Raw genomic sequence first — 24,607 nt, forward strand, 5'->3', positions numbered from 1 at the left:
GCTAGTGCCCCCCCCCCCCCCTTTTTCTACAACTGCACCATCTAATGGACTCAGACTCTCATTCCAAGCTTTCATGGGTCGCCTCAGTCTATTTCCTGGGAATTATTGTAAAACATTTTAATGATGTACTTGTTTACTTTGTATTTTCAATATCAGATGTTATGCTTGTACATATTAGTCGATAATTCTATATAAGTGGCCAGATAAGAATAATATACTAAAAAGAAAAAGGAAAATTAGAACAAGAACGTCAGGCATAATGATTTATGTCCCAATCCTGACGACATAACTATGAACATCTATTTTTTTTCAAAATATGAATATATAGTTATATAGTCACATTGTTTCTCAAAAAAAAAAAATGTTGAAAAAAGTACAATACTGAGCAGCAACATGCACTCAGCATTTTATAACAACTTCTTTACTATGAAAGGACTGAATATCATTACATTACCACCTTTTAAGGTTTTTTATTTTCACCAATTTTAAATACGTAAAGCTTCAATTTCACTCGACGCCACTGAAAATAATCCACCCGCCTGACAGAAGGGAAAGCAAAATAATTTAATAAATTATCTCATTTATTTCAACTCCTTCAGCAGTGACATCATATGCATATGCAAAATGAAAATATTACACTATTAACACCTTCAGAAATATACACCCTCCCCCCGCCACCCATCCATCCCCACGTTTCCAGGATGATGAAATGTCTGTGGTCCATTTGGAATATGAATATTGTTCACATGGCAATTATGTTTAACAGCTAAGTAGAGCTAAGTAATGAAGGGGAGGGGGGGGGTTATTATACACACACTGTACAGGGTGATGTCCTGACAGATGCCCCTCTGATGGGGGGGCCTTGTTCTAGTGCATTTTCTCTTGTATTCTCCAAGCAGGGAAAACCCTTCTGGAGCTTCATTTTTGGAATAGTACAACCGCTCATTTCCTAAACCACAAATCTGGAGTTTGACAAGTCCGATGAATAAAAGCAATGCCGCTGTCGTTTGAATGTTTAGCACCAACCCATACTACTGCACTTTATCTGATTTTCAGCTCTATAAATCGATAACATCTCATTTGCATTTGGTAATCTGTAAAACCAATAAAATCCAACTCAAGCTGAAGCACTGAGGTGCCACAAAAAACCACCGTCTGAGCAGTCTGAGAACTTTTGGGGTTCCTTTTAAAATCAGTGAGAGAACCACTGTCCGCTGTCCTTCCAGCATCATTCCAAAGGTGAAAGTGTGTTTTTGGAAGCGAGTCAGAGATAAACCGCCACATGCAGCAAGTGTGATTCAAGTTCTCTGGAGCCAGAAACACACTCACCTGAGAATGAGAGCTGAAATTCAGAAACTCTCATTTTAAGTGAAGCTAAAGCAACACGACTGCTAATGACCGCTACCCAAACACCGTCTTTGTATCTGGCTGTCGTCTATTCTACAGTAAGACTCCCGCTGAGATGGGGGTGTGCTTCATCGTGGTCAGGATGGGGGGGAGATCGCAGAGGTAGGTGTGGTCATGTCAGGTTTCCCTCTGGTGGATTAATCTTGCCTCAGCAGAGCCAGGTTGGATATTATAGTATTTCCAGGTCAACGTGGCGAAGCTCTGGGTTACGTTGCTGAGGAGAAGCAGAACACAGCTGTTAACAGCTGTTCAGTAAGAGCGGCGGCGGGTAATGATTCAGAGACGTACCTTCAGTCCTTTCTCTAAACGGTCCACCTCGGCTCCCAGAGTGTCAATAATGTTCTCACCGTGTTTCAGCATAAAGTTCTCCAGCTCCTCAGGAGTCTTTACCTGCTGAATCTCCTGCAGAGATGAAAGAACAGTGTGATTCCCAACACTGATGCTGTTGTGTCTTCATCTGTGAGTGCCGGCATGCTTGTTCTCTGGAGAGAGAGAGAGAGCGAGCGGGTCAGGGTTGAAAGAACTTACAGTGAGGATTTGGTCAATGTCTTGTTTTTCCAGATACGACCGTGTCACCACTCGACCGTCAAAGTCGACCTCGGCTTTGAAGCGCACTTTACTCAGCCCCAAGTCAGTGGCCTTCACATCATGGATGGCTCTGGATAAAGCAACATCATACAGTCAAGACTTTGAGAAAGCTAACTGTGTGTGTGGGTGGTGTGTGTGTGTGTGTGTGTGTGTGTGTGTGTGTTGCTCCTCTGCTGACCTCACAGCTGGGTCATTCTCCAGGAACTCTGTCAGCTTCTGCACACGTTCCGCCTGTATGGAGCGGCCTAACAGGGCCTCTGTGTTGGTGTAGATGAGGAAGGCTGACACGGTGCCCAGCAACGTTCCAACGCCAAGGGAACCCAAACTGTCATAGTACGGGTTACCTAGGAGACCGCCCAGAGGCAACAATAGAAAACATGAAAGATTAAGTGTTGCGAGCCGACAGCCTGGCCTCTAATATGACACCTGAGAGACTGACATGACCACAGCTGAAAGAGCTAAGAGCAAATATCACACGCCCGGTGTCACACCTGTTTCTTTTCTATTCCCAAGTTCTGTTTGTCATCTTAGAATCTAACTTTCAGCCCCACTGTTCTGACTGCATTCCATAAAGTTGCCTCACCTTAATTGTGCTTTTCGTTATTATTGTATCCAGACTTCAGGAGGATCAACACCGTCGTTACCAGTGCCAGAGCAAAGCTCAACTGGTTTACATGCATTCAGATCATAAAGTTGATCTTATTTTACCTGTTGAATCGTCTACAGCTGAATGTGGTTATGAATAGCTAAAGGGCAGCAGGATACATCTTAATCTATGTGAAAATAAAGTTTAAAATGATGTGGAGGGAGGACGTGAGGATGAGGGTAGCTGCCGGAGCTTTTACCTGTGAGGGAGGTGAGTCCCATGCAGCCAGCAGCCATGATGACCCCTAAAACAGCAGCAGCGTCCTCCAAGAGAACCACGTTGGTGCTGGGGTCTCGACTCTGCATTACTGCCCCACAAAACAGAACAAAATCCTTCAGTAACTCTAAAATACATTTGCACAGTCACTATCTACACTGGGTCTGTATCATTTACATTAAAAAATAAGATTGAAATCAGTCCTGTTCCAGGTTGATTACTTAGATATGGTCCCAGCACATTTGGTTTATGTTACTTTACAAAATCTCATCTCCTAACTGTTTATGACAGATGGTCATCTTATTCCTAAAAAAACAGCCAGTACTGTGAGGAACAGCCTGAGGAAACAATGAACTGTTAAAACGGCTCTAGAAGAAAGACTCCTGTTGTTTCAACAACAACTGAAGTCCACTGGTGCTTAATTAGGATGCACGCCACTGCCTTAACCTACAACAATATGAGACCAACATAAAATCAGTACAGACCGTATTCATAAAAGGAAATTCCATGCTGGCGAGCGCTCTTCTTTATCTCATTGACGGCTACTAGTAATGTGGCTGAAAAACAGGAGCAATTGTTTCACTCCAAAAAGAAAGAACATTTAAATGGTAAATGATCTTTATTTGTATAACCTACCGCCTTCTGACACCAGGGAACCTGCCAGAATACAGTAGGCCTGTAAGACAGAAACAAACCATGGATACCCTTGCTGAGCACTTTACCCCAGCCAGCTTTCACACCAACACTCACCCATAGTAAAGATTCCATGGGCTGGGGGTGCAGCAACCCCATGATCCCATGGTACCAGGAGAGACCTGCTCCCATCATAAAAATGCCAACTCCGCTGATGAGGGAGGCAATGTAGCGCATGTTGGAAAAGCCGTACCTAAAACATAACATACAGCGCCATGAATATAAGAAATAAAGGGTAACAGCTGCTTTGGAACAAATTACCACACATCATCCTTTTTAGGAAGGAATCCTGCTAAATATAGACATCCATTAACAGCCGAAACATCACCGCTAATTCTAACTGCCCATTTTTAACCCATCAACCCCCCCTCACATTTCTCACTCCATTAATTTGTTAATAGTGCAATGCATTGTGGGTACTCACGGGTGCCCAGGGTCAGGGTTGCGCACAGACTGGCTGATTCCCAGAGCAAGAAGACCCTGGTTACAGGTGTCGGCCAAGGAGTGGATGGCCTCAGAGAACATGCTTGCTGAGCCGGTGTAGACCCACGCCAGGAGTTTGAAGAAGAAATTCAGGCCATTTCTGAACAAGAAATGAGAGGAGTCACAGGGAAATCCACTGTTTTATTATACATAATGTTTAACAGCAGTTAGTTGAGATAGTTTACAAGTTAACTTTGTCGGTAAAACTATGGAAGCAACAACTGTTGCTGAGCGGAATTATACTATACATTATCTATCAGGAGAACACAATACATTTTGTTAGGAGCCAAACAGATTTAGCTGCTGGTTAAAGTTACGCATGTCATAATTACACATGCACACACCAGGATGTATTTCATTATGTTTGTTTGACATTCGTGAACCGTCAGCTTTAAATCCAGACGGGACTACTTCTCTCCCCGCCATTAATTGAGTCTCATGAGTCTGCACATGTGGTGAAGGAACTGTTTTGCTGTTCATGTGAGTGCACATGCTCTCTAACACAATCATGCTAACTCAATAACCCCTGCCCCAGCTTCATTAAAGCCTCTCGCATCGAGATTCCACATTATCCAGTAGGGTTTCACTTATGTAATGACTAAAATACAGAATAGATGGTGCGAGTTTGAATACTTACATGCAAATAGCAACCATGACCACCTTCCCTGGCCCTTGTAGAAATGTCGTCCTCTTTCCTGACCGAGGCTTTGAAAAACAAACCATATAGAAACAGTTAAAAGGTCTGCAACGCCCCCTTTCCACATTTATAAACCTACTATAACTGAGTTCATGACTTGGAAAAACCAAACCATGTAGGAATGGTATATTCTTTTTGTGCATTTCACATGCCGATGTAGAGCAGAATGTAGAATATACCACGACACACCAGAGAAGAGCACCACAGCACAGTCATTGTAATACCCCCGCAGCAAACAGTAAAATAAGCGACAATAGATAATGACACGGTGGCAGAGATAAGGTGCCCCTCTGTTACAGGGACACAAAAACACTTCACTACACGTTAATGCATTTATTTTTGTGTTCAAATCAGTTTTGTAATGGGTTACATCAGTTCCTCTTTACTGCCTCAAATCCTGCTTTGAACCAAACCTAGAAAATAGGTGCCCACCTTTGTGTTGCCCCAAAAGTGTTTGTATTCCTTCAACAGCTGTTGATTCCTGAAAATATCTGCAGGTCATCAAAGGAAATACAATTAGAAACATAAAAATTTCATTCAACAGACCAGGGTGATTATGTTTAGTTCGCGTGTGAGTTTCCACTGATGATCAGTTTACTTAATTTGTGCAAAGAACCATTTTTTTAGGAGAGCATTCAGGCTTGTGGTAAGTGCAGTTGTAACTGGTATTAACGGACTCAGGAAAAAGATAATATTTCAAGTGTGAGACAATGCTGACATCTTCCAAAATTCTGAAATTTTATTTGAACGATTAAATTACAGTCTTAACAAAGATATTTAAAAAGGGGAAATAATAAACCTACTCTCTTGGTATTCTTTCTCCATCTCTTTCCGGAGATTTCTCTCTCGGGTTAGAGCTTCCTGACTTCCCCAGACATCTATAGCTCTGAGAAAGGGGGAGAAATACAATGCATGATTAATACCGCACCAAAATGCAACACCACAGTATTAAATCCTCTTAAAACAAAGAACTAACTTGGCCTCCACATCTGATCGCAAAAAGACAGTAAAAGCCTCCGTGTCATCATGGGGGCTACGTCTCCTGATCCTTCGAAGCTGTTCCAAGTCACTGCGAACATATGGGGAGAAGGAAATTATTTAATAAGACCCGAAGTGAGAGTCTGACATCAAGTAATCACACAGGCATGTTACATATTAACCCAAGGCATTTTAAGTCTTTTCGCTCTGCCACACTAAGACACACATTCCAAATATTTTACTCAGTTCTCCTTTCTGGCAAGTTGCTGACTTATGTGGAGTGGAGAGAACAAAAAGATGTTACCTTGGTTTGAGGCAGAACTCATTCATGGCTCTGACTGCAGTAATAAAATTGTTCTGTGTATACTTGGCTCCATAATCCCTTTTTTTCAGCACCGCCCGAACTGCACAGAACATCACAGACATTTGTATTCAAATATAAGATGTATAGAAGTCCTTCCTGTTTTTAATCATGTTCCTTATTCATTCATTGTGAAAATTTAAGTTGTGATGCGCGTGAATAATTGTTACCTTTCACTTGGATTGTCTCAGCTTTAGTCAGTCCCTGTTTTGTTGACCCTATGACAAACTCAAATTAATCCAAAATATCTCGGCTTATTAAACTAGTTTACTAAAGGATGTCAGTCACAAGTATGTCACCTGGTGAAAAGGCAGCTTTCCCAGCAGCCGACAAGATCTTTTCAGCTGATGGAGCATCATTAGATGAAGACTTTGAAAGGCCATCTTTGTCGTTTCCAAAGGTGGAGTAATACTGTACTCTGCCTAGCCTGTGAGAGGAAACACGGAGTTCTGGAAAGCTGATCCCCCAGCTGTGGATGCCAGCATTCGTCCACCCTACGCGACACGACATGGATGACATTTCCTTCAATTACATCCTTCAATTAAACAAAACTACGGCCAGAGATTGCAGAATAATAGGGTGCGTAAACAGATGCCAGATAACTGCGTTCCTTACCGCAACACAGCTGGGGGAACCGTGGCGACCGCTGTGACAAGGGCGCCTTTGGACACAAAGATACCCTGCAGAAGACATGCCGCGGTCTGATGGCCAGACAGGGGAACATCCTCGTTTTAGCGGGGCTCGGTACCGGAGTGCAGGAACTTTCTATGTGGAGGAACAAATCGCCAGGTCACTACGTCTTAGCTTGTCACTCTAACTCAATTCAGTCAGATTAACGCCAAAACACCGCCTCTTCACACGTCCCCTTTCAACCATTTAATATCATCGTCACAAAAACACTAGATATACATATATATAACACAAGGAAAGAGTACGGATTTCGAAAATGAATGACTTGGAGAGAGAGCTCATAATAGTGCGACACTTCCTTTGAGTCCGGCGGCTATGAATCGGAATTCTAGCTAACAGGCTAATAGGCTAGCACTTGGGAAGGATATCTACCATCAACAACTGCCGTGCGAGCTTTAACTACATCCAAACAACTGGAATCGATAAAGTATTAATCACAATAATACCGTTTTAAGATACTCTTCGCTATGCATAATCTGGATCCATTCTTTTTTTTAAAAAAAAAAAGAAACTATGGTCAACTGGTTGAACAACCGCTACAAGGAGCTTTTTTTTTTTAACTTTTTATTCACAGGATGGCGAGTTCAGCACTGTTCCGGTCTTTTCATTGGCTGAGACAGAATAGGGTGATACGATTGGTTGGAGTTGCACTCGAGCTGATTACCGTAAGCGAATCAGAGGTTTAGCGTTGACAGCCAACCCTCGCCATCCTAGTGTAAAATATACGTGCACACACGTGATTTCTGGTGACGCGTCAATGACGCCACTATACTTCTCGCGAGAACACAGTATATCGAGGTATAGTACAATAAACATCGCGATATTTGCTGCGTCGAGGTAACAAGGTCATTTTATATTGGATATACTGTATGTTATCCAAATGAAGAAGCAGTAAAACAGCCAGACAAATCTTTAAAAATATGTAAATATGTTAATAATCTCAGCGGATTGTACCAAGCATGTCATTTTGACTCAGCAATTTCACGTTACATCAAATCAACACTTCTTCTCGGAAAAAGCTAAGAAACATGAACTCTGAATTATTCATATGCTCAGTTCATGGTAATAAACAGGAAAGGTGCATTCAAATAATAGCCATGAAGTGTTTCAAATGCAACTTTATTGTCAAACATTTATACTTGACACACTATCTCTTTTTTGGTACCATAGGAATACAGAACAAGTCCTTTATTCAGATTGTGACAAGAGCTTCATCGGCCAACCCGCCAAACATTATAGAAACAGAACAGGCACAAGTGAACAATTTACATTTAAGAAAAAACAAAAACACAAAAAGAGGTTTATTGATTATTTTAACAGTACAGCAAATATGCAATATCATCGAATTTTCAGTGTTTATAGCATTCATCTAAATAAAAGGTGACAAAATCAAACATATATTATATGAGAAAAGCCCTTTGTCTCAATTGCCAGCACCTGCATCACTTCTGAGCAATAAAACTGAATCTGGAATATTCAATCAAAAACCAATAGCAACAGTACAGACGAAATATGCCATAACTCAGTCTTGGTCCATTCAGATGAAAAAGTAGAAACACTGTTCACAAGTACAGTCACTTAAAAGTAACATTATATAACTATTTCATCTCAAAATACCAGTAGGGAGTACGGTGTTTTATGGTAAATTCCTTCTCGGCTCTCCTTTCTCATTGAAATGACTTTCAGTGAACAGATATCAACAATTTTGTTTGGATTAGACCATACTTCTTCTTTTTTGTTCTTGCAGAGTTTCTGAAATATATCTGCAATATATTAGAACATTAACTTGATTAACGGTGCAGTTAGACAAGTCAGTCCGGTTGAAGCCTAGAGTTTGATCGGTTTTGTGTTTAAACACGGGCTTCGGTGCAGGTTTCTCATCACAGTGCACAGTAATCCCTACAATGTTGTCATAGAAACTTTGGATTTGAATGTTCCACATGCAGCTGCCATTAAACAGATAATTAGAAATTCTGCATGTTGTTTAAAAAGGGTCTCAGAGTAAATTTCATAGTGTTTGGTTGGTAATGAAATGCAAGCATTAACGCATTGTTACAAATTCCTCTGAAGAAGTGGGGTGAATAGCAACTGTCTTGTCAAAGTCCGCTTTGGTAGCACCCATTTTGATGGCCACAGAAAAGCCTTGAAGCATCTCATCACAGCCCAGGCCCTGCATGTGCAGACCTACCACCTTCAGAAAAGAAAACAAGAAATATCTGAAAAATAGGTGCAGATGCATTTCTAGTCATGTTCTGATGACCATTAATGAGAAGAAGTACTGTATGTGCTGCATATTATTATTATTATTATTCCCATTATTATAAGTAGTAGTATTCTTATCACCATCAACAACAACAATAATATTAATACCGCTTACTACACTTTGAAACATTCAAACTGTAAGTGAACCACACCTTTAATAGTGCATAATAAAAGTTTAACATCATTTCAATTTTAACAGCTGCATTCCGATTCCTACCTTCTCTTCCTTGCCGACACACACCAGTTTCATGACGCACTGACTCTTCCTGTTGGTGATGGCGTGATACATCGGAGTGAATGAGGTCTTGTAGATCTTCACATTCTCCTTTCCATTAGATCTAACCGCCTCCTCTGTAAACACACAAGAAACAAAGTCCTGCTGATTTAAGCTGTGATTAATAAAAGATTTATACCAGTTCATATATTCATTCACAAGAAATTCTACAGGTACCACACACACACCTTCTGTTAGTCCCACTGTGCCAATGGGGGGATGGCTAAATACCACCGTGGGGATGGTGGAATAGTCAAGTTTGGAATCCTTTTTGCCCTCAAATAATCTGTGTGCCAGTTTCCTGCCTGCAGCGATGGCAACTGCACATACCACAAGAGAGGATAAGCATTTACTATTTTAAATGATTTTATTACAAGCATCAACACCAGCCACTTGTCATTATGCAGGGGTAACTTCATACCAGGTGTGAGAAGAGCTCTGCCACATACATCTCCGACGGCATAGATTCCTGCTCGGCTGGTGTTCTGGAACTCATCCACAACAATGTGGCCTTTTTCATCTGTATCTACATTCTGAAAATACACAGAAACCTCTGTAAAAAGGAAGCTGCTGACACGTGACTGGTAAATTCCATCATCCAAAACATGTCATATTTTACACAAGAATGTAAATCAGACTCATTCAGATGTTCATGTTAAAGATATCGATAAACCCTCCAAAAGGATGAAAATCACTACGACTGTAAAACACTCACAGGTCTAATTGTTTTGTCACATCAAACAATGAGAACCAACACTAGTCTCTGTAAACCCTCTTAAGTCAGGGATGAAAACCACCATGACATGTCAAATAATCAGGGTTCTCACCTTGTCAGGGGTTAAAAAGACAAGTACAAATATCCATCAACATAATGTAACAGATAATGTAACAAAATATCAGTTGCTCCCTGTGTAATGTCAGGTATCAGAAATAAGGCCCTTATTCAAACAAAGAACTCTATGTTTCCGTTTTACTCGCAGAATCGCCATCTGGGTCACCTTGGAAGGATAGTTATTGTTCTATAGAAATCCTCTTGAAGCTGTCATTGCATATCATTGCTTTTAAGATAAATGATAGAGAGACTCTTACCAAGTGTCCAATATTCAGTCCTGTGATGTTGGGCTGTCTGCCAATAGCCCACAGAAGGCAATCCACTTCCTGGATAGTTCTGAGTTTCTCTTCCTCATTCTTTCTCTCTGGATCTCTGGTGGCAATCGTCACTTCCAGTCCTTTGTCTGTTTTACACACAGATCTCACCTGAGAATTCTTCCAGAGATCAATGCCAGAGTTTTGAAGCTCTTTGGTGCAATTTGTGCTTATGAGGCTGTCAAAGTTCCTCAGAACCTGCACAGAAAACAGTGACATATCACTGAGGGTTCACAGTTACATGGATTTGAAAATGATATCTGAATACTAAAGTTGCAGTTTAATTCAATTCTCACGCCTGTCTGACGAATAATGAGGGAAGTTTTAGATCCGAGAGTGGAAAGGATGCCCGCCATCTCCACTGCAATATAACCCGCACCAACCACAACGCTGCGTCTGATGAGAGGGAAAAAAAAATTCATAATAAAATCAAACATTAAACATGAGTGTGTAATGAGAGATTCCAATCTTACTTTGGAAGAGATTCCAGTTCGAAAAAACCATCACTGGTAATACCCAAACTTGCCCCTGAAGTCACCAGCCAACAAATTTTTTTGAATACCCGAGAACCACGTTATGAAAATACTACACAGGTGGCGATGATTTTGTCTTACCTGGTACTTCAGTGTCACTCAAGACAGACGGCTGCCCTCCAGTGGCGATGAGGATGTGAGGTGCCGTGTACTTTTTACCGTTAACCTCAACGGTGGGTTCTGGGTCATTTGTAAACCTGGCATGACCTTGAATGGTCTGGATTTTGGCCTGTGGAATGTGCAGATAAAACAGGCAGTAGACCAGCAAAACATTATTTGAAAGAGCCAAGAAACATGTGTGAAATATTACAATTTAGGAACAAAAAAGGGGATTTACTTTGTCAAGATTGTTGCGATAAATGCGATTTAGATGACTGATATACGCATCCCTTTTGGTCTTCAGTGCCCTGTAATTTAAAACAAATAAACATAAAAAGGTCACTTACTAACATAACTAACCACACAACTGCCAGCAAAAGATGGAGGCAACTCATGTTAAATTGCCGCACTTTATTCAAATGGTACGCAGCATGCAATCGTATGAAAATGAATGCATAATTTAATATTTTTGTATATTCTGCAGTCACAAACATAAAATAATTTTGGCCAATACCACAAATGACCTCAGGTTGCACAGTAAAATACATAATGTTAAGAAAGAAATGCTGTGCTGAAAATAGGCCCATTTATATATCCCTAAAATTTGATCTGATTTTTTAAGTCACAGATTATTTAAGTATGTATTGGTGTAAAAAACATGCTTTTACAGATTATGTCACCTGTTCATGAGAAATCTGAACTACACAACTTGATTTCTCCTCAATAAAGAGTTGACTTTCTGCATTTATACCAGATAATCTGGTTTATGTTGTTCTTTTACATCTCTGAATGTGTGGAAACAAAAACAAAGGAACCAGGAGTGATGTAGCCATAATGTGAGCAAAAGAAAAAAGACAAAGAACACCGTGAATCAGCAGAAAGTCAATAATCAGGCATTTCTGGAGTGAAGAGGAGATGACAGATACATAAAGAAACAAGACCGGATGTCTTATACCCCATGTACACACATACCCTGAAAGACTTTCAGTCAAAGGAAAAGGGTTTTTGTTTATCACATATTTGATGAACTTTACTATTCTATTATCCGATTAATCCCAGTTTTTCAGGTCAAGAGGCCCACTGCAACACTAAAACATGGCTGCCGAAGCTGAACAATGAGGGCGCAGCCTGCCGCTCCTTCCAGGGGTTTATCTAACCTTGACTTATATGCAGCATTCTGTCAACAGAGACAGAACAACGAGCCAACAGCCGAACAAAGAGAGATGACAGATGAGAGGGTGTATGAAATGGATGATGGATTTCACAAGTTCCCATTGGAGTTGCACAAAAAAACTGAAAAACGATTGCTGCAACTTACTCCCAACTGAAACGAACATTTCCCACTTCAAACCCGTAATCGCTATGATCGTGGAGATACTCGGCATGAACTGCAGCATTCCACATCACCTGCAATAAAGACACTGTTGATGTGCATACCTGTATATACGTTTATAAGCATATGCATATACCTATACTTATTAAATAAATTAAGGAGAGAATCTCATACCTTTTTAGGAACACAGCCAACATTGACCTGGAGAGCAAAATCACAATTACTAGTTTTAAAAATGACTAATTCTTGACATATTTGGGTGTTTCATTATTTAGTACAAAACTAGAAAGTGAAAGAAAACAATTCTGGCAATTTTTGCAACTTTACTAATCTTAACATCCACTACAAACGGGCGAAAACATGGGCCATATTATTGCAGAATATCTCTCAACAGAACTCTTTTCTTTATACAAACCTACCCCACAGAAGCCTGCAGCTAGAATATTTTCCTTCCACGTGATAAAAGCATCTAACCATTCTAATGGAGTCTTTGGTTGTTTGTTTGTTTGTTCTTTAAATTTACTGTCTCATTCCACTTGAGGGCATGCTTTATTTACGCTGACATACACTTTACAATTTCAGCATTTCAGCAATTTCAACATTGACCATTTTTATCCCGAGGCTTGTCAGCTAAACAATCGTAAGAGGAGGTACAGTAAGGGAAATATAACGATATTTTGCGAATTTTACTCACGCAGGTACCTCCGAGTTTGTGACTCTCGATGACGGCGGCGGACGCGCCGAGCTCCGACGCCCTCCGAGCTCCGGCCAGCCCCCCGGAGCCCCCGCCGATCACCAGAAAATCGAAACGGGTTATGTCTGTAGACGACGGATCTGAGGCCATGCTTCTGCGAACGACGTCCTGTCTACAAAACGCCGAGAAAAGTCGCTGTTTGCTGCTAAAGAGAAGTTGCACCCGGGTGCGCAGGATTACCTCTGCCATAACCAGGAAGCTCGCAGACGCAGGCCGTGCGCGCAGCTCCGACGCCCGGGTGGGAGGGCCAAACTTCAGCCACTGCTGTGTCATTATGAATTGCAACAATGGTGTGTATCCTGGAAACTGTTTTCACAATAGTCATAGGCATCCTCGAATAGGCAACGCCGTGGAGCTACAACAAAATCTAAATGTTGTAAACCAGAGCTGTGTCTGCCGCAACAATTCGATTTATTAACAAACCCAACTGAAGGCATTGTTGTCTTGTAAATTACAATCAAATGTAAGACGGTGTATCATCAAGTTACTTGTCACTGAAGGATGGTCACCTTTGCAGTGTAAGAAAAGGTCTGTGAATATTTCCAAACACCATATGTTTTATTTACGGCATCCCGGCATCTACTGGATATTGTTGCTTATTTGTTTTTGATAACTCCCAGAAGTTGGTTCAGCTTCAGAGGAAACTCGTTGTAGGCCAATGACGTTTCTAGGAATAACGGCCAATAATAATATTAATAAACTAGCCCTGACTGCGTTTCAAATAATATAATGTTAGGTCGTGCAACTTGAAAATGTAAATAACGCAGACATCAAAACAGTTGAGTATTTTTTAGATTAACAAGACTATACTACAGTAAATGCGGCGGTTGGGTTGTATTTTTTAGGAATGGATACATTTGTGTTTGTCAAGTTTATCAAAGCAAAAATGTCGGACATCCGGTCACAACATTTCAACCCAGGACAGACAAGCTTCAGTCGTGCATATTTAAACTAGTATTTAACTTTTTCCCGAAGTAGAAGATTAATGTTTACTCTAGGACGTTTTTTTATGTTCACAATTACCGGTTGTAACAGTCACTCAGTTTTCCAAGTAACAGTGCCACTTTGCCGAAAATCAAATTGAACAGGAGTACTTAGTTTAGTACTTTAAACTTGGTATAATTAGGGCTTTTATCATCGGGACAAATTTGATTTAATAACCTTTGTTTGAGCATCCAAGTGCAAATAAAGAGAAATACATAAATCTGATAAATAGGAACACGCAAATAGTTGCACATCCGATTTGTATTGATTTTACATGTATTACCATAAAGCAAATACTTTTATGGTCCTATCCCTTGCTAGTTAACTCTTTGCAAAACAATCAAGTCAGGATCATCTGCCGTTGGATCCTGTCAGGAAAACCGTTTTAAAAAAAAACCGTTTCTTAACATTTAAGAGAAAAGAAGAAACCTGAAGGAGAGCTACAGGTAAGGGTCCTTCTCCCTGGGAGAGACGATTGTACTCCGCCCCATCTTAGTCTTCACAACTCCGTTCTTTACAACCATCTACTTTTATTCTGAAAATACGATCAAACCATTTCCGGAATTGTTGGAGCTCGGTACAAATGGCTAACGGTATGCTAAAGAAAACAGTGAGCTTGTTCTTCGCCTCGACTAGAGACAGTATAACGTTAAATGAAGAAATTTATTCACTCTATATCATCTAACGCATTATAAATCAGCACGGTTCCCCTCCAACTGGGTACGTATGCATGCCGGCGGTGTTGGGATAAACAGCAACCGAAACACAGGCCGTCTTCGCGAACCCCTTGTTGTGGTTCGTTGAGGCCTTTTTCTTGGGCGTGAATGAAGAGTCTTCGCACAGCACTCTTAAATTGTAAATAGAAGGTAGTAAATCAAGTTTTCCCCCCGCGTGTGTTCAGATTTTCGTGCATTTTGTTCGATGAAAGCCAACGGTTTCAGAAAATATTACAGCTGAGCCCAGTTTTTCGGGGGAGGGGCTTCCGGGACCTCATCTGCATGTCAGCACTATTAATTATGGTTTAATTAATTAAATATTGCTATTATTAATTATTATATAACTGTTCAGTATTAAAACGTGCCTATTAAATCCTCTTGCAGAGGGAAGACGTCTCGTTTTATACGTCAGATTGCTCCTTCCCGTCAAGAATGAGCGCTGGACGACAGCAGGAGATGGACATTTACCCCACTGAATAACTGAGGAATTGAATTTGGGAGATCTGCTGGATCTGCATCTGGACCATGAAACCTGTCGGGTATCAAGGAATGTCTCCACCTCTGAATGGTGTGTATCCACCTTTGGACCACGTGTTGAGTCTCCCAAATGTGATGCACTGTGAGAAATGTGGATTTGCTTCTACGGATGGTGCAGCATTCAAAAAACACATGTATGATCATGCAGGGACAAGGTTTTATTGTTTCTACTGCAACAATGTTTCTTTCAGCGAGGCGGAGTTAAATGCCCACTTGAAACAGCACACTGAAAAGTATCCGTTCAAATGTCCTCACTGTGGGCAGGGCTACATGAGGTGGCTGTGCCTTTTGAAGCATATTGACCGTTTGCATAGTAATGGCATTAATTATGGACACGCAAAGCCGGGAACAGCCAAAGTTCCACAAGTTCCCGTCTCCAGTGCCTCATCCAGTGTGCCAACTGCTGATTTGTCATTACTTCGGCCGGTTGTGCGTGTGAGAGTACCTGCTGCAAGTACACCTGCTTTCATACTTGGTAAAGATAAACAGAGGGTGACAACACTGGACACAAACGAGTTACATGCCAATAACGGTAATGAAGAACTTTTATCCCCTTTGAATGGACTCCGGAAGCAGAACAGGGCTTTGACGGTGTCTCTCCCAGAGGAAGTGTCGATCCCTGCTGGCTGTTCGGTTGAACTTGTCGAAGTGAAAACTGTCAACGGGACAAAGGAACTCAAGCTGAGGCTCATCTCTCAACAAGAAAATGAGTCCGTCATAAAGGGCACAAGGACTACAGTATCTCAAAATGTTGTGCCAGAAAAGCAGATACCCCCTACATTAAACCATCCCAACATTTTGAAGTCGACAAGTTTGGGCACAAGCGCAGGTAGGAAATCGTATGAAACAATGACTGCAAATGTGGAGCATCCAGGTGTTTTCCCAGTTAAGAAAAGTCCTCCCAATCAAATGGGCAACAACAAAATCGTGTTTAAACGAAATAACCCAGAAGTCATCAACTTGGAATGTAAGACTGTAACACCAAACAAGGTTCCCAAAAGCCTCAATCCATTTAGAGAAGAAAACAGTGGGAACAAAGTTACACAGAGGGAACCGATGAACCACAAAGTTGCTGCCTGTCCACCCAGTATTTCCCTAACTAGGGCCATCGTCAGGTTGCCCAGCGCCCTGTCTCCACAACACATGACTACGTGTGTTTCCCAGCGACCAGGGGAGGAGAGGAAAAGCTCCACGCCAGAAAACTCCAAAGCTATCCCAACTATGGCAGGAGGTAGCAAAAGCATTGCCCGAGATGTGTCCTTGGCCGTCAAACAGGAACCTGCTGAGATCAATGGGGAGAACAAACTGGCTCCTGCAAGCGTGCCCTTAACTATCACTTCAAAGCCTCCAAATATTGTTCACGGGGATCCCATTACAAATTTGTCTTTTCCAGTTCCCAAAACACTAAATGAGCTGACGGAGAAAAAAGCTGCTGACAGACAAGAGCCCGAGAACTTTCCTGTAATCTCTTCAGTCTTTTCATTAAGCCAACAGCCTGAAGATGTGAAGGGCTCCATTCAGCCACTGGTAATGGCTCTGCGTGGGATGGTAATGGATAAGAGTGACGGCTGTGTTACTTCTCCAAGAGCAAATGGCACAGAGCAGGTGAAGGGAAGGTCAACACCAGGAAGTCCTAATAGGGTGCTGTCGTCAGAGCCGATCAAGGTGTGCGTAAAAGTAGATGAGCCTAATAAGGGCCTTGGTGATCCTCCTGGACTGAGCCACGCAATCAGCGTGAAGGAGGAAAAAGAAACTGTAAAAACAATGGACAATAGTAAATGTGACCACTCTTCAGATTCCAACTTGCCAAAACCTGAGGAGTCAGTTTCCAAAGTAGACGCGTGTACAACTACAGACGTTTGCCTGCAAGTAGCAAAGAGTGAGACTAAAGTACCCTCAAAATTCCTAACAGTGTCTCTGAGAAGGGTGCAGTTGGGCGTGTGGAAAAGGAACAAAAGGGGGCTGAAACTAAGACTATCTAAATATAAGACTCGGGTTTCTATGAGCGCTGTCAGGGATTGCACAGTTCTCTACCCAATGCCGCTCAAGCTGGACCAATTGGTGAAGCGACCGGGCCCAAACCAGCCTGTAGTGGTGCTCAATCACCCCAAGCCTCGTCCCTCCCACCGGGCTGCAAGAACAGCCAGGCTGGCTGAGAAAGGAGCCATTGAGATGGTTCCAAAGTGCCAAATCTTAAAAATGAGGCTGAGCAAAGTGATGGGACAGAAGTATGAGGTGATGGGCTGCACTGTGGGAGACATTTCATGATTTTCTCAATGTATTGATACATAAAATAGCACATTTCATTGATGAGGCTACAACTAGTATTGGAGTGGAACCCTTCTGACTGAAAGATCAGGACCATTTCATCTTGATTTATAAGCATCACTAAGAAGAAACAGGCTATTTGACATTCAAGTGCACTGGAAGTCCTGAAATATGGAACATTGGCCTTTGAAACTTAGACTACACACCTGCCAAAGGATCAAAAAGCCAGAAGATATGTCAGAAGTTGGGCATCAAATGCATGCTGCTGTTAATAAATGATGATGTACTGTTTTTATTTTTATTAACGTACGTTCATCTAGCCCCATTACCAGTATAAGCAGGAAGCAAACCAACAAAACAGCAAAGAGGTTGATGAGGCTGTTTCACATGGTCAGACCAACAAAATGTCCCCACTGGTAAGGAACATTTTCATCACAGTGCCAGACAGCGTTGTCATTTTAAATATAGACTTTATGCTCCTGAGAGTTTTGCAGAATACATTTTAATTTATGCTCCCTGTATGTTGCCCACTCTCAACAGCATTGACATTTCGAATGTGAATCGGCAAATGCATCAAGTTTAAAAACACTGCAACACGGCGCCCTCCTCATACTCACTTTGTCTTAATGTTTATGTAAGTTGCCTGTGTGTAGGTCAAATGCCTTAAAGATGTATCGCCCTTTTAAATTTTAGCCACGGAGCTTCGAATTGAGCTTCCTTAAAATCACTTGGCATCCTTAGAACAGCGTTTGAAAAATTGTATTAGAGAAAATCAGCAAAGTGCTCCCCCGTCCCTGTTTGCATCTGACTGAAACTACACTGACCACAACACTAAGACTACAGTAGGAGTCCACATACAGCCAGTGATGTTCATCCCTTCTCAATCTGGGTAACACCTATAACTCTCCATACCTGCAGAGGGCAGTGTTTGGAACGGTTGTAATGACTAAGAATAGTGTAAAGGAAGAAGCCACTTTAACGCTTGTGTTGCTCTTCTACTGTAATTTATTGTAAAACAAGCAAAGAGTCAAAAGAATAAATGTTGCTTAGATATATCCAAGAAACCCCGCTGGTCTGGTCAACCTCTGCCATGAGTGGAAATCGGTAGACTCAGAATAGACCCAGTGTCCCGTCAGTACAGTATTTCCTATTTCATTGTATATTCTCAGTGAGGGATTTGCAAGTTTACAATTCTGATCTTTATGTGCTGGTTTGGTTTTGGTTCATTAATGAACCAAAGTGTTCTTCATGGTTCCCCCACGTCGATGCCGAAAAACCACCCTTGAACTTGTTACAACTGGACTGTTTTATTCGTCAGCGCCACAAACCTGAAACTCCTGGCGCTGTGGAGTCAAATGTTCCGCCAGGAGCAGCTGTAAACGGTTCAGTACTGTAGAGGATGGAGGCGAACGACTACATGTTAAATTATTGTATTCTGTCTTCAGCGATGTACATACAGACTGCTAGGACTCTTGGGGAAAGTTTTTTTTAAAGAATGGAAGCGTGTTCCTACAACATTGAAACACTTTTTTATATAACATTGTCATGTGAGGTGCTAGACCTACATTAAAATGTAAAGGTTTTGGTAGCTCACCCTTTATATTCTGTATATATGTTCAGTCAACAGATTTATTGTGGAAATACCTATAAAAAACATGGTTACGACAGGTGTACATACATAATGTATATACATGGGGACAACTTTAATGTTGTGCTTAAGCTTTCTGCTTTATTTTGCATTGATCTTTATTCATTGGTTTGTGTGAGAAGTCGTGTGTGTTTTTTTTTTTTGCTTCCATACTCTTAATGTGTTTCATGCTTTTTTTTAAAAACTGGTTGTGTAACTCCTTATTTTTTATTAAAACAGAAAGTTATCCCCGTTTACGTCATGTTTGGTCTATTTCTAGATCTGTTTACTGTAAACGTGTTATTGTGTTCCAATATGTTTTGGTTGTTTTTTTTACAGAACATCGTTAAATAAAAAGTATATAAAAACAAGTTCTGATATATCCAGATGACAAATTAAAAAAGTAGTATTTATCTTGCTAACTGAAGCAATATCATTTATTTAACGGCTTTATGAAGACGTTTAAAGTAAAAATACATTACATTTAATATGGGCTGAATTAAAATAAGTTAGAAATAGCCACACACATATTCACTGATGTTGACTAACGCAAACACTGATGTTGAAAAGGTTGAAGTCAGTAATTAACAGGTGAATGAAGACTTTAAGTTTCTGCAGGTTATCTGGTTGGTGTCACTGCAGCAGCAAATCCAGGTCTCGCCTGGTCACCGGGCACGTGAGCACGCAGCTCTCAGGCTGCCTGCTCCCAGTAACGTTCCTCCCACTGACCAGTATTATGGGGAAAATGGAATGGAATCGGATCATGTCTGTCACTGTGTCGAACATCTGAGGACAGACAGCATGTGAGCTACGGGACAACATCTATTATTAAAATAGAGCTGCTCAAAGTCTTTGGGGCACTGGCGGTTACATAACCTTACAGTATTATGATTTGTTTTTACTTATTTACTATCCTAAAAATGAGGTGAAACTTTGCAGAGCACTTCACTGGAGACTCACATCATTGGATCGCAGTCCTGTCCCCAAGGCGTACTTGTTGGATTCTTCAATAAACCGTATTTTTATGTTGTAAACCTTCTTCTCGTAGTACACGGCCAGCACCAGAGGCTCACTGTTGGTGTTCATGGAGGAGTTACGAACCAAAAAGGCCCCATCCTGGCACAGACAGAGCAGTTTAGACACATTCTGGTGATTCCATTTGATACTTCTGGAATTAGAAGCCTGTCAACCACCATGTTCACCAGGTGTAAAGCATGCTCAGCGTCCACCCGGCTGCAAACTCCGACGTACCACTCTTCTTTATAGCATGGCTAGAAATACCACACAGCTTTGTTAAGATGTGGTCTGCAGCTCACAGGCTGTTTTAATGATTACTTGCATGTACCTGTTGAGGTTCCTCCATGGGAACAAAGTCATGATGTTCTTCTTTGCTTTGAGGCCTCTCCTGCTGAAGGTGCCCCACTGGCAACATTAGAGAGAGAAATGGGGTACTTCTTGTCAAAGTGACAGGTTGACCTTTCCCTGAACCCGCCCACATCTGTCCCCCCCCCCCCCCCCCCCACCTCCCTTTCCCGCCTTATAGTCAAACAGGGAGTTTTGGGTATGTGTTCCGTTACATGACGGGGGATCTGATTCTCTATCAGCGGGAAGAATCTTCCAGTGAGGGGCCTATGTTGTCGGCTACGATGTCTTCCAATGACTGGGGTGTGTTGAAACTGATCAAACCGAGAATGGTGTGTGTGACTGAAGAAGGCTGTGAAGAAAGAAACAACACAGAACAGAAACCTTCCACAGAACAAACATTTTGTGAAACATTTGTGAAAACTAGAGAAGAGAAAACTATTGGAGAAAGTTAGACTGTTAGAACCCTAACACTGTGGTTCAGAAGAAAAGAGAAAAGAGTTGGTGGCCTCAAGTAAGAAATTTAGGGGCCTACGTTGTCTTCCGGTGTCCGAGGTGTGTAACTGAAGAAGCTTAAATCCCGTGGAGACCTGGAGGCCCTCCTGGAGAAAAACATTCTTAACATGAGTTATATCGCCTGAGCCTGTTGTTTGGTAGAGTTCCCGCCTCCTGAACAGGATGAGAGGCCAGGAGAAGGGGGGTCAGAGAGCAGACCCTCACCCCTTACACACATGGCCCCTCCTAAACTTTCTCCTCAGCAAGGGGGAGGAGGGCTAGGAGAAAATCCATCCGATCTCTCTCCTGAGCGGGGTGAGAGGTTTTTTAATGATTTTAACACATGGAGAACAAGACGCTCCTTTAACATTCCCACTCGGGGAAATGTGCCTGACATTGCAACATTGCACATTCGATCCGTTAGCGTTGGTGATTTTTACACGGAGATGCAACAGAGTGTCGTTCAGATCCAGATACCGGTCCCCGTCTCCGGGGATGAAAAACTCAATGGGTCCCCCGTCGGTGATGGCTGACAGGGGAGAAATTTCCGTGTAGGTTTTTTCATCGATAGACAGCTGCGTCATAGGTGCTGAAAATAAATCCAATTCGGCCAGAGTACACTCTGGAGATTTCTGATGTACTAGAGCCATTTTCTTTTTTCTCAGAGAAAAGATATTCTTAAAAAATATCAGAGCTCCGGACGGACTTCTTCTTCACACGACGGCCTTTTGCAACTGATTTCTTCCTTTTACCGAACGGCTGTTTATTAAAGCTCGAGGGGATGCGTTCTCCGGGGGGTCGTCTTCTCTTCCTACGCGACAACACCATAATGCCCCTGGATCCTTCTTGCTTCATCTCTTGATCATCTTCTTGATCACCGGCGAACCGTTCCATCACGTGTTTGACGGCGTTGGAGGCGATGTTACTCGCAGCGGCTTTAAGATGAGGTTTAGCTATTTCGAAACCTTTCTTGGCCAAAGGGCTGACGAAACGAAATAATTTAGAAAACAAAGATCCTATCCCCCGACCGTACATGACCGGTGCACCGTAAAACCCCGGCAAATTCCCCCCTACTTGACTCTCATAATATTGTACAAATCGGTGAGGATCTTCTCTCAAACCTACCCGAGCCATTTTCTTTTTCTCTATTTTTCTCTTAGCCTTGAACACTTTGTGTGTGGATAGCTGATCAGCCTCCTGAAAATGAATGATGAGGACGCGGGCGATTGGAATATATATAACCCTGGGGTTCAAGTTCTAGGTCTAAAGTGGAGAGTCGCGATAGTCTTGCCGTATGAAAATTTTACCGGTTTGTTTTGATCCGTTTTTATCTCCACCTGAATGTTTTCAATGTGGTTTTTGGACACCGGTAAATAGTAAGCAGGATTGAAATACTGTGTGACGATTTCACCGAACGTTCCTTTTACATCAATCGTTCTCAAAAGTGGCGCATAAACGTCGCCGACCATCTGCGGTGCAACTACGTCGCTGTAACAATACATGTGATAAAACCCAGCTCGTAAATCGCAGGGATAGTACGCATACCTTTGGTCAAACGTAAACCATTCCCCTGATTTCATACCCATCAAATATGCCAGGGGTCCTTCGAAGAGTACGTGGGTTTTACCTCCCGATTGGAAATCAAATCTTTTCAGAAGACTGTCATAGACGAGGTAAGTATCAGACTTTATTCTTCTAAATTGTCCGTCCATCTCGAATCTAAAGGCTGAGATGCCGTTGAAATATGATTCTCTCATCTCTTGACGATGCACCTCGCTCTCCGTGGCCGGTTCTTGAGGTTTTTCCCTCCAGTAAAAGTAGGCATCCTCCTGATAAAGGTGATAAAAGGTGTGCGGGTATGAAATCTGCGTTAAAGCTACTTCCCAGCTTCCCTCTAAATCGATATGTTGAGGCAAATCCACGCGGTAACTGGAACTCGTGTTTTCTTTAAAAACATCGACGCTGGCGTTGGAGGGTAGGGTAATAAAAAAACCCTCGTCCTTCGGACCGTACATGATGAAATGATATCCGTTGCGATCGCGAGTTGATTTTTATACGTTCTTTAAATCTGCGGCTTTGATCCAGCTGTTGAATTTCTCCGGACAGTTTTTCCAACTTACAAAGACTTGCTTTTCACCCCTGACGACGCGATGCTTCAGAATCTTTTCTACGTGGAAAAGTCTGTCTTCCCCCATCGTTACCTTTTGTAGCTCTGGCTCATAAAATGACCCTTGGATGGGTTCTCCATCGTAATCTTTTAACTTGTACACTGGAGGGTCGCGAGGGATGCGTTCAGATACCGTAAACACCTCGTTCGTAAAACTCTGTTCATATTTTTTATCAAACACTCCTCTCAGTTTTGAAATTCTAACTAGGTCCCCCTTCTTGAAATTCATCTTGGTTTCAACCTTCCGTCGGTTTTCAGATTTACCGTACAAGTTTTGAAACACTTTAAAAGTGTTCTCCGAGGTTACCTCAGCGGGTTTCATCTTGATACTGCTGTGATAACTGTGATTATAGCTTTTCACCAAGTCTTGTAAGACGTCGGTGTATCGCAGAGTGTTGTTTGCTGTAAAATATCTCCACATTCTACCTTTTAATGTACGATTAAATCTTTCAATCACAGAGGCCTTAAGGTGGCTGGCGGTGGAAAAATGAACGATATTGTGTTTTCTCATCAAAGCTTCAAAACTCTTGTTAAAAAATTCTTTCCCCGCATCAGTTTGTATTTTTTCAGGCGTCTGACTTGACTCAAAAATGGATTCAAACGCCTTTACCACCTCAGCCGCTGATTTTCTCTTCAGAGCCCTGACGTAAGCTTTTTTGGAAAATATGTCTATGACCGTTAATAAATAATTATATCCGTCATTATGCTCCGACAGGGCTTGCATATCGCACAGGTCCGCTTGAAATTGGTTTAAAGGGCGGGGTGTTGTGATCCAGGATTCCCAGTTGTGTTTGTCCTGCAGGGGGCGTGGTGGAGCCATGCTCCGGCCACCTGTTGGCGCACCTGCAGGACATCAGTGATCAGCCGCCTATTTAAGGCCTAAGACTCCGGCCTACCAGTGTCGGAGGATTTCGTGTGACTGGGTGGATCTGGTAACTTTGTTGGTGGTTTTGAGATTTTTGTGGCTGCCCTTTTGTGTTTGTATAATAAAACCATTTTTTGGATTATTCATCACTGCGTCTTGCCTGCGTTCGGGTCCTTAACCACCACGAACCCTAACAGAATCCTCCGACCAGGATGGACCTGGCAGATCAAGACGCAGTGCGCCGCACACTGGAGGCTCAAGGGAGGTTGCTGGGACAGCACGACCAGCTCCTCACAGATATTTGGGCTTCGCTCCAGTCGCTCAATACGAGCGTAACGGACCTGCTCTCTTCGGGACGGGCTGAGCAGGTACCGTCTCCACCAGCCCCGGAGGCGCTGGAAGTCGTTAGGCAGCGAGTGGCCGCTG

The 24,607-nt window shown here is 42.1% G+C and overlaps 4 protein-coding genes across 10 annotated transcripts in view; 1 reads left to right on the forward strand and 3 right to left on the reverse strand.

The window, feature by feature from the left end:
• Nucleotides 1-563: 563 nt before the first annotated feature.
• slc30a9 (solute carrier family 30 member 9) lies at nt 564-7,330 on the reverse strand. Its single transcript, XM_003970624.3, has 18 exons — nt 7,206-7,330; nt 6,685-6,834; nt 6,369-6,563; nt 6,240-6,287; nt 6,013-6,112; nt 5,707-5,799; nt 5,534-5,616; nt 5,163-5,221; nt 4,671-4,738; nt 3,975-4,133; nt 3,608-3,743; nt 3,494-3,533; nt 3,343-3,414; nt 2,841-2,948; nt 2,174-2,339; nt 1,936-2,065; nt 1,696-1,809; nt 564-1,621 (listed from the first exon to the last, which is right to left on the reverse strand). The coding sequence occupies exons 2-18, from the start codon at nt 6,791-6,793 to the stop codon at nt 1,577-1,579; spliced, it is 1,725 nt and encodes a 574-aa protein (XP_003970673.1). The 5' UTR covers nt 6,794-6,834; nt 7,206-7,330; the 3' UTR covers nt 564-1,576.
• A 531-nt stretch (nt 7,331-7,861) lies between these two features.
• Nucleotides 7,862-13,448, reverse strand: gsr (glutathione reductase). Its single transcript, XM_003970625.3, has 12 exons — nt 13,101-13,448; nt 12,581-12,607; nt 12,392-12,480; nt 11,312-11,381; nt 11,056-11,203; nt 10,915-10,969; nt 10,738-10,837; nt 10,385-10,639; nt 9,717-9,828; nt 9,484-9,615; nt 9,239-9,372; nt 7,862-8,950 (listed from the first exon to the last, which is right to left on the reverse strand). The coding sequence occupies exons 1-12, from the start codon at nt 13,431-13,433 to the stop codon at nt 8,801-8,803; spliced, it is 1,605 nt and encodes a 534-aa protein (XP_003970674.1). The 5' UTR covers nt 13,434-13,448; the 3' UTR covers nt 7,862-8,800.
• znf518b (zinc finger protein 518B) lies at nt 13,312-19,643 on the forward strand. 2 transcript variants are annotated; one of them, XM_029846861.1, is made up of 2 exons: nt 13,312-13,450; nt 15,245-19,643. In XM_029846861.1, exon 2 carries the CDS (start codon nt 15,386-15,388, stop codon nt 17,663-17,665), a length of 2,280 nt encoding a protein of 759 aa, XP_029702721.1. In that variant the 5' UTR covers nt 13,312-13,450; nt 15,245-15,385; the 3' UTR covers nt 17,666-19,643. The 2 variants fall into 2 exon arrangements, with proteins under 2 accessions (XP_029702721.1, XP_011609204.2); XM_011610902.2 differs by lacking the exon at nt 13,312-13,450 and adding an exon at nt 14,641-14,864.
• A 68-nt stretch (nt 19,644-19,711) lies between these two features.
• Nucleotides 19,712-24,607, reverse strand: part of LOC105417402 (cytokine-dependent hematopoietic cell linker) — a 30,260-nt gene continuing 25,364 nt past the window's right edge. For 5 of the 6 annotated variants that reach the window (XM_011610905.2, XM_011610903.2, XM_029846864.1 and 2 more), the window contains 4 exons: nt 20,638-20,714; nt 20,486-20,563; nt 20,253-20,408; nt 19,712-20,078 (listed from right to left, as the gene is read on the reverse strand). In XM_011610905.2, coding sequence (XP_011609207.1) covers nt 19,926-20,078; nt 20,253-20,408; nt 20,486-20,563; nt 20,638-20,714 — 464 coding nt within the window. In that variant the 3' untranslated portion in view covers nt 19,712-19,925. The remainder of the gene's footprint in view (nt 20,079-20,252; nt 20,409-20,485; nt 20,564-20,637; nt 20,715-24,607) is intronic. The other variant, XM_011610904.2, reaches the window with a different exon arrangement.

The sequence above is a fragment of the Takifugu rubripes genome, chromosome 14, assembly GCF_901000725.2.
Source record: "Takifugu rubripes chromosome 14, fTakRub1.2, whole genome shotgun sequence".
Classification (NCBI taxonomy): domain Eukaryota; kingdom Metazoa; phylum Chordata; class Actinopteri; order Tetraodontiformes; family Tetraodontidae; genus Takifugu; species Takifugu rubripes.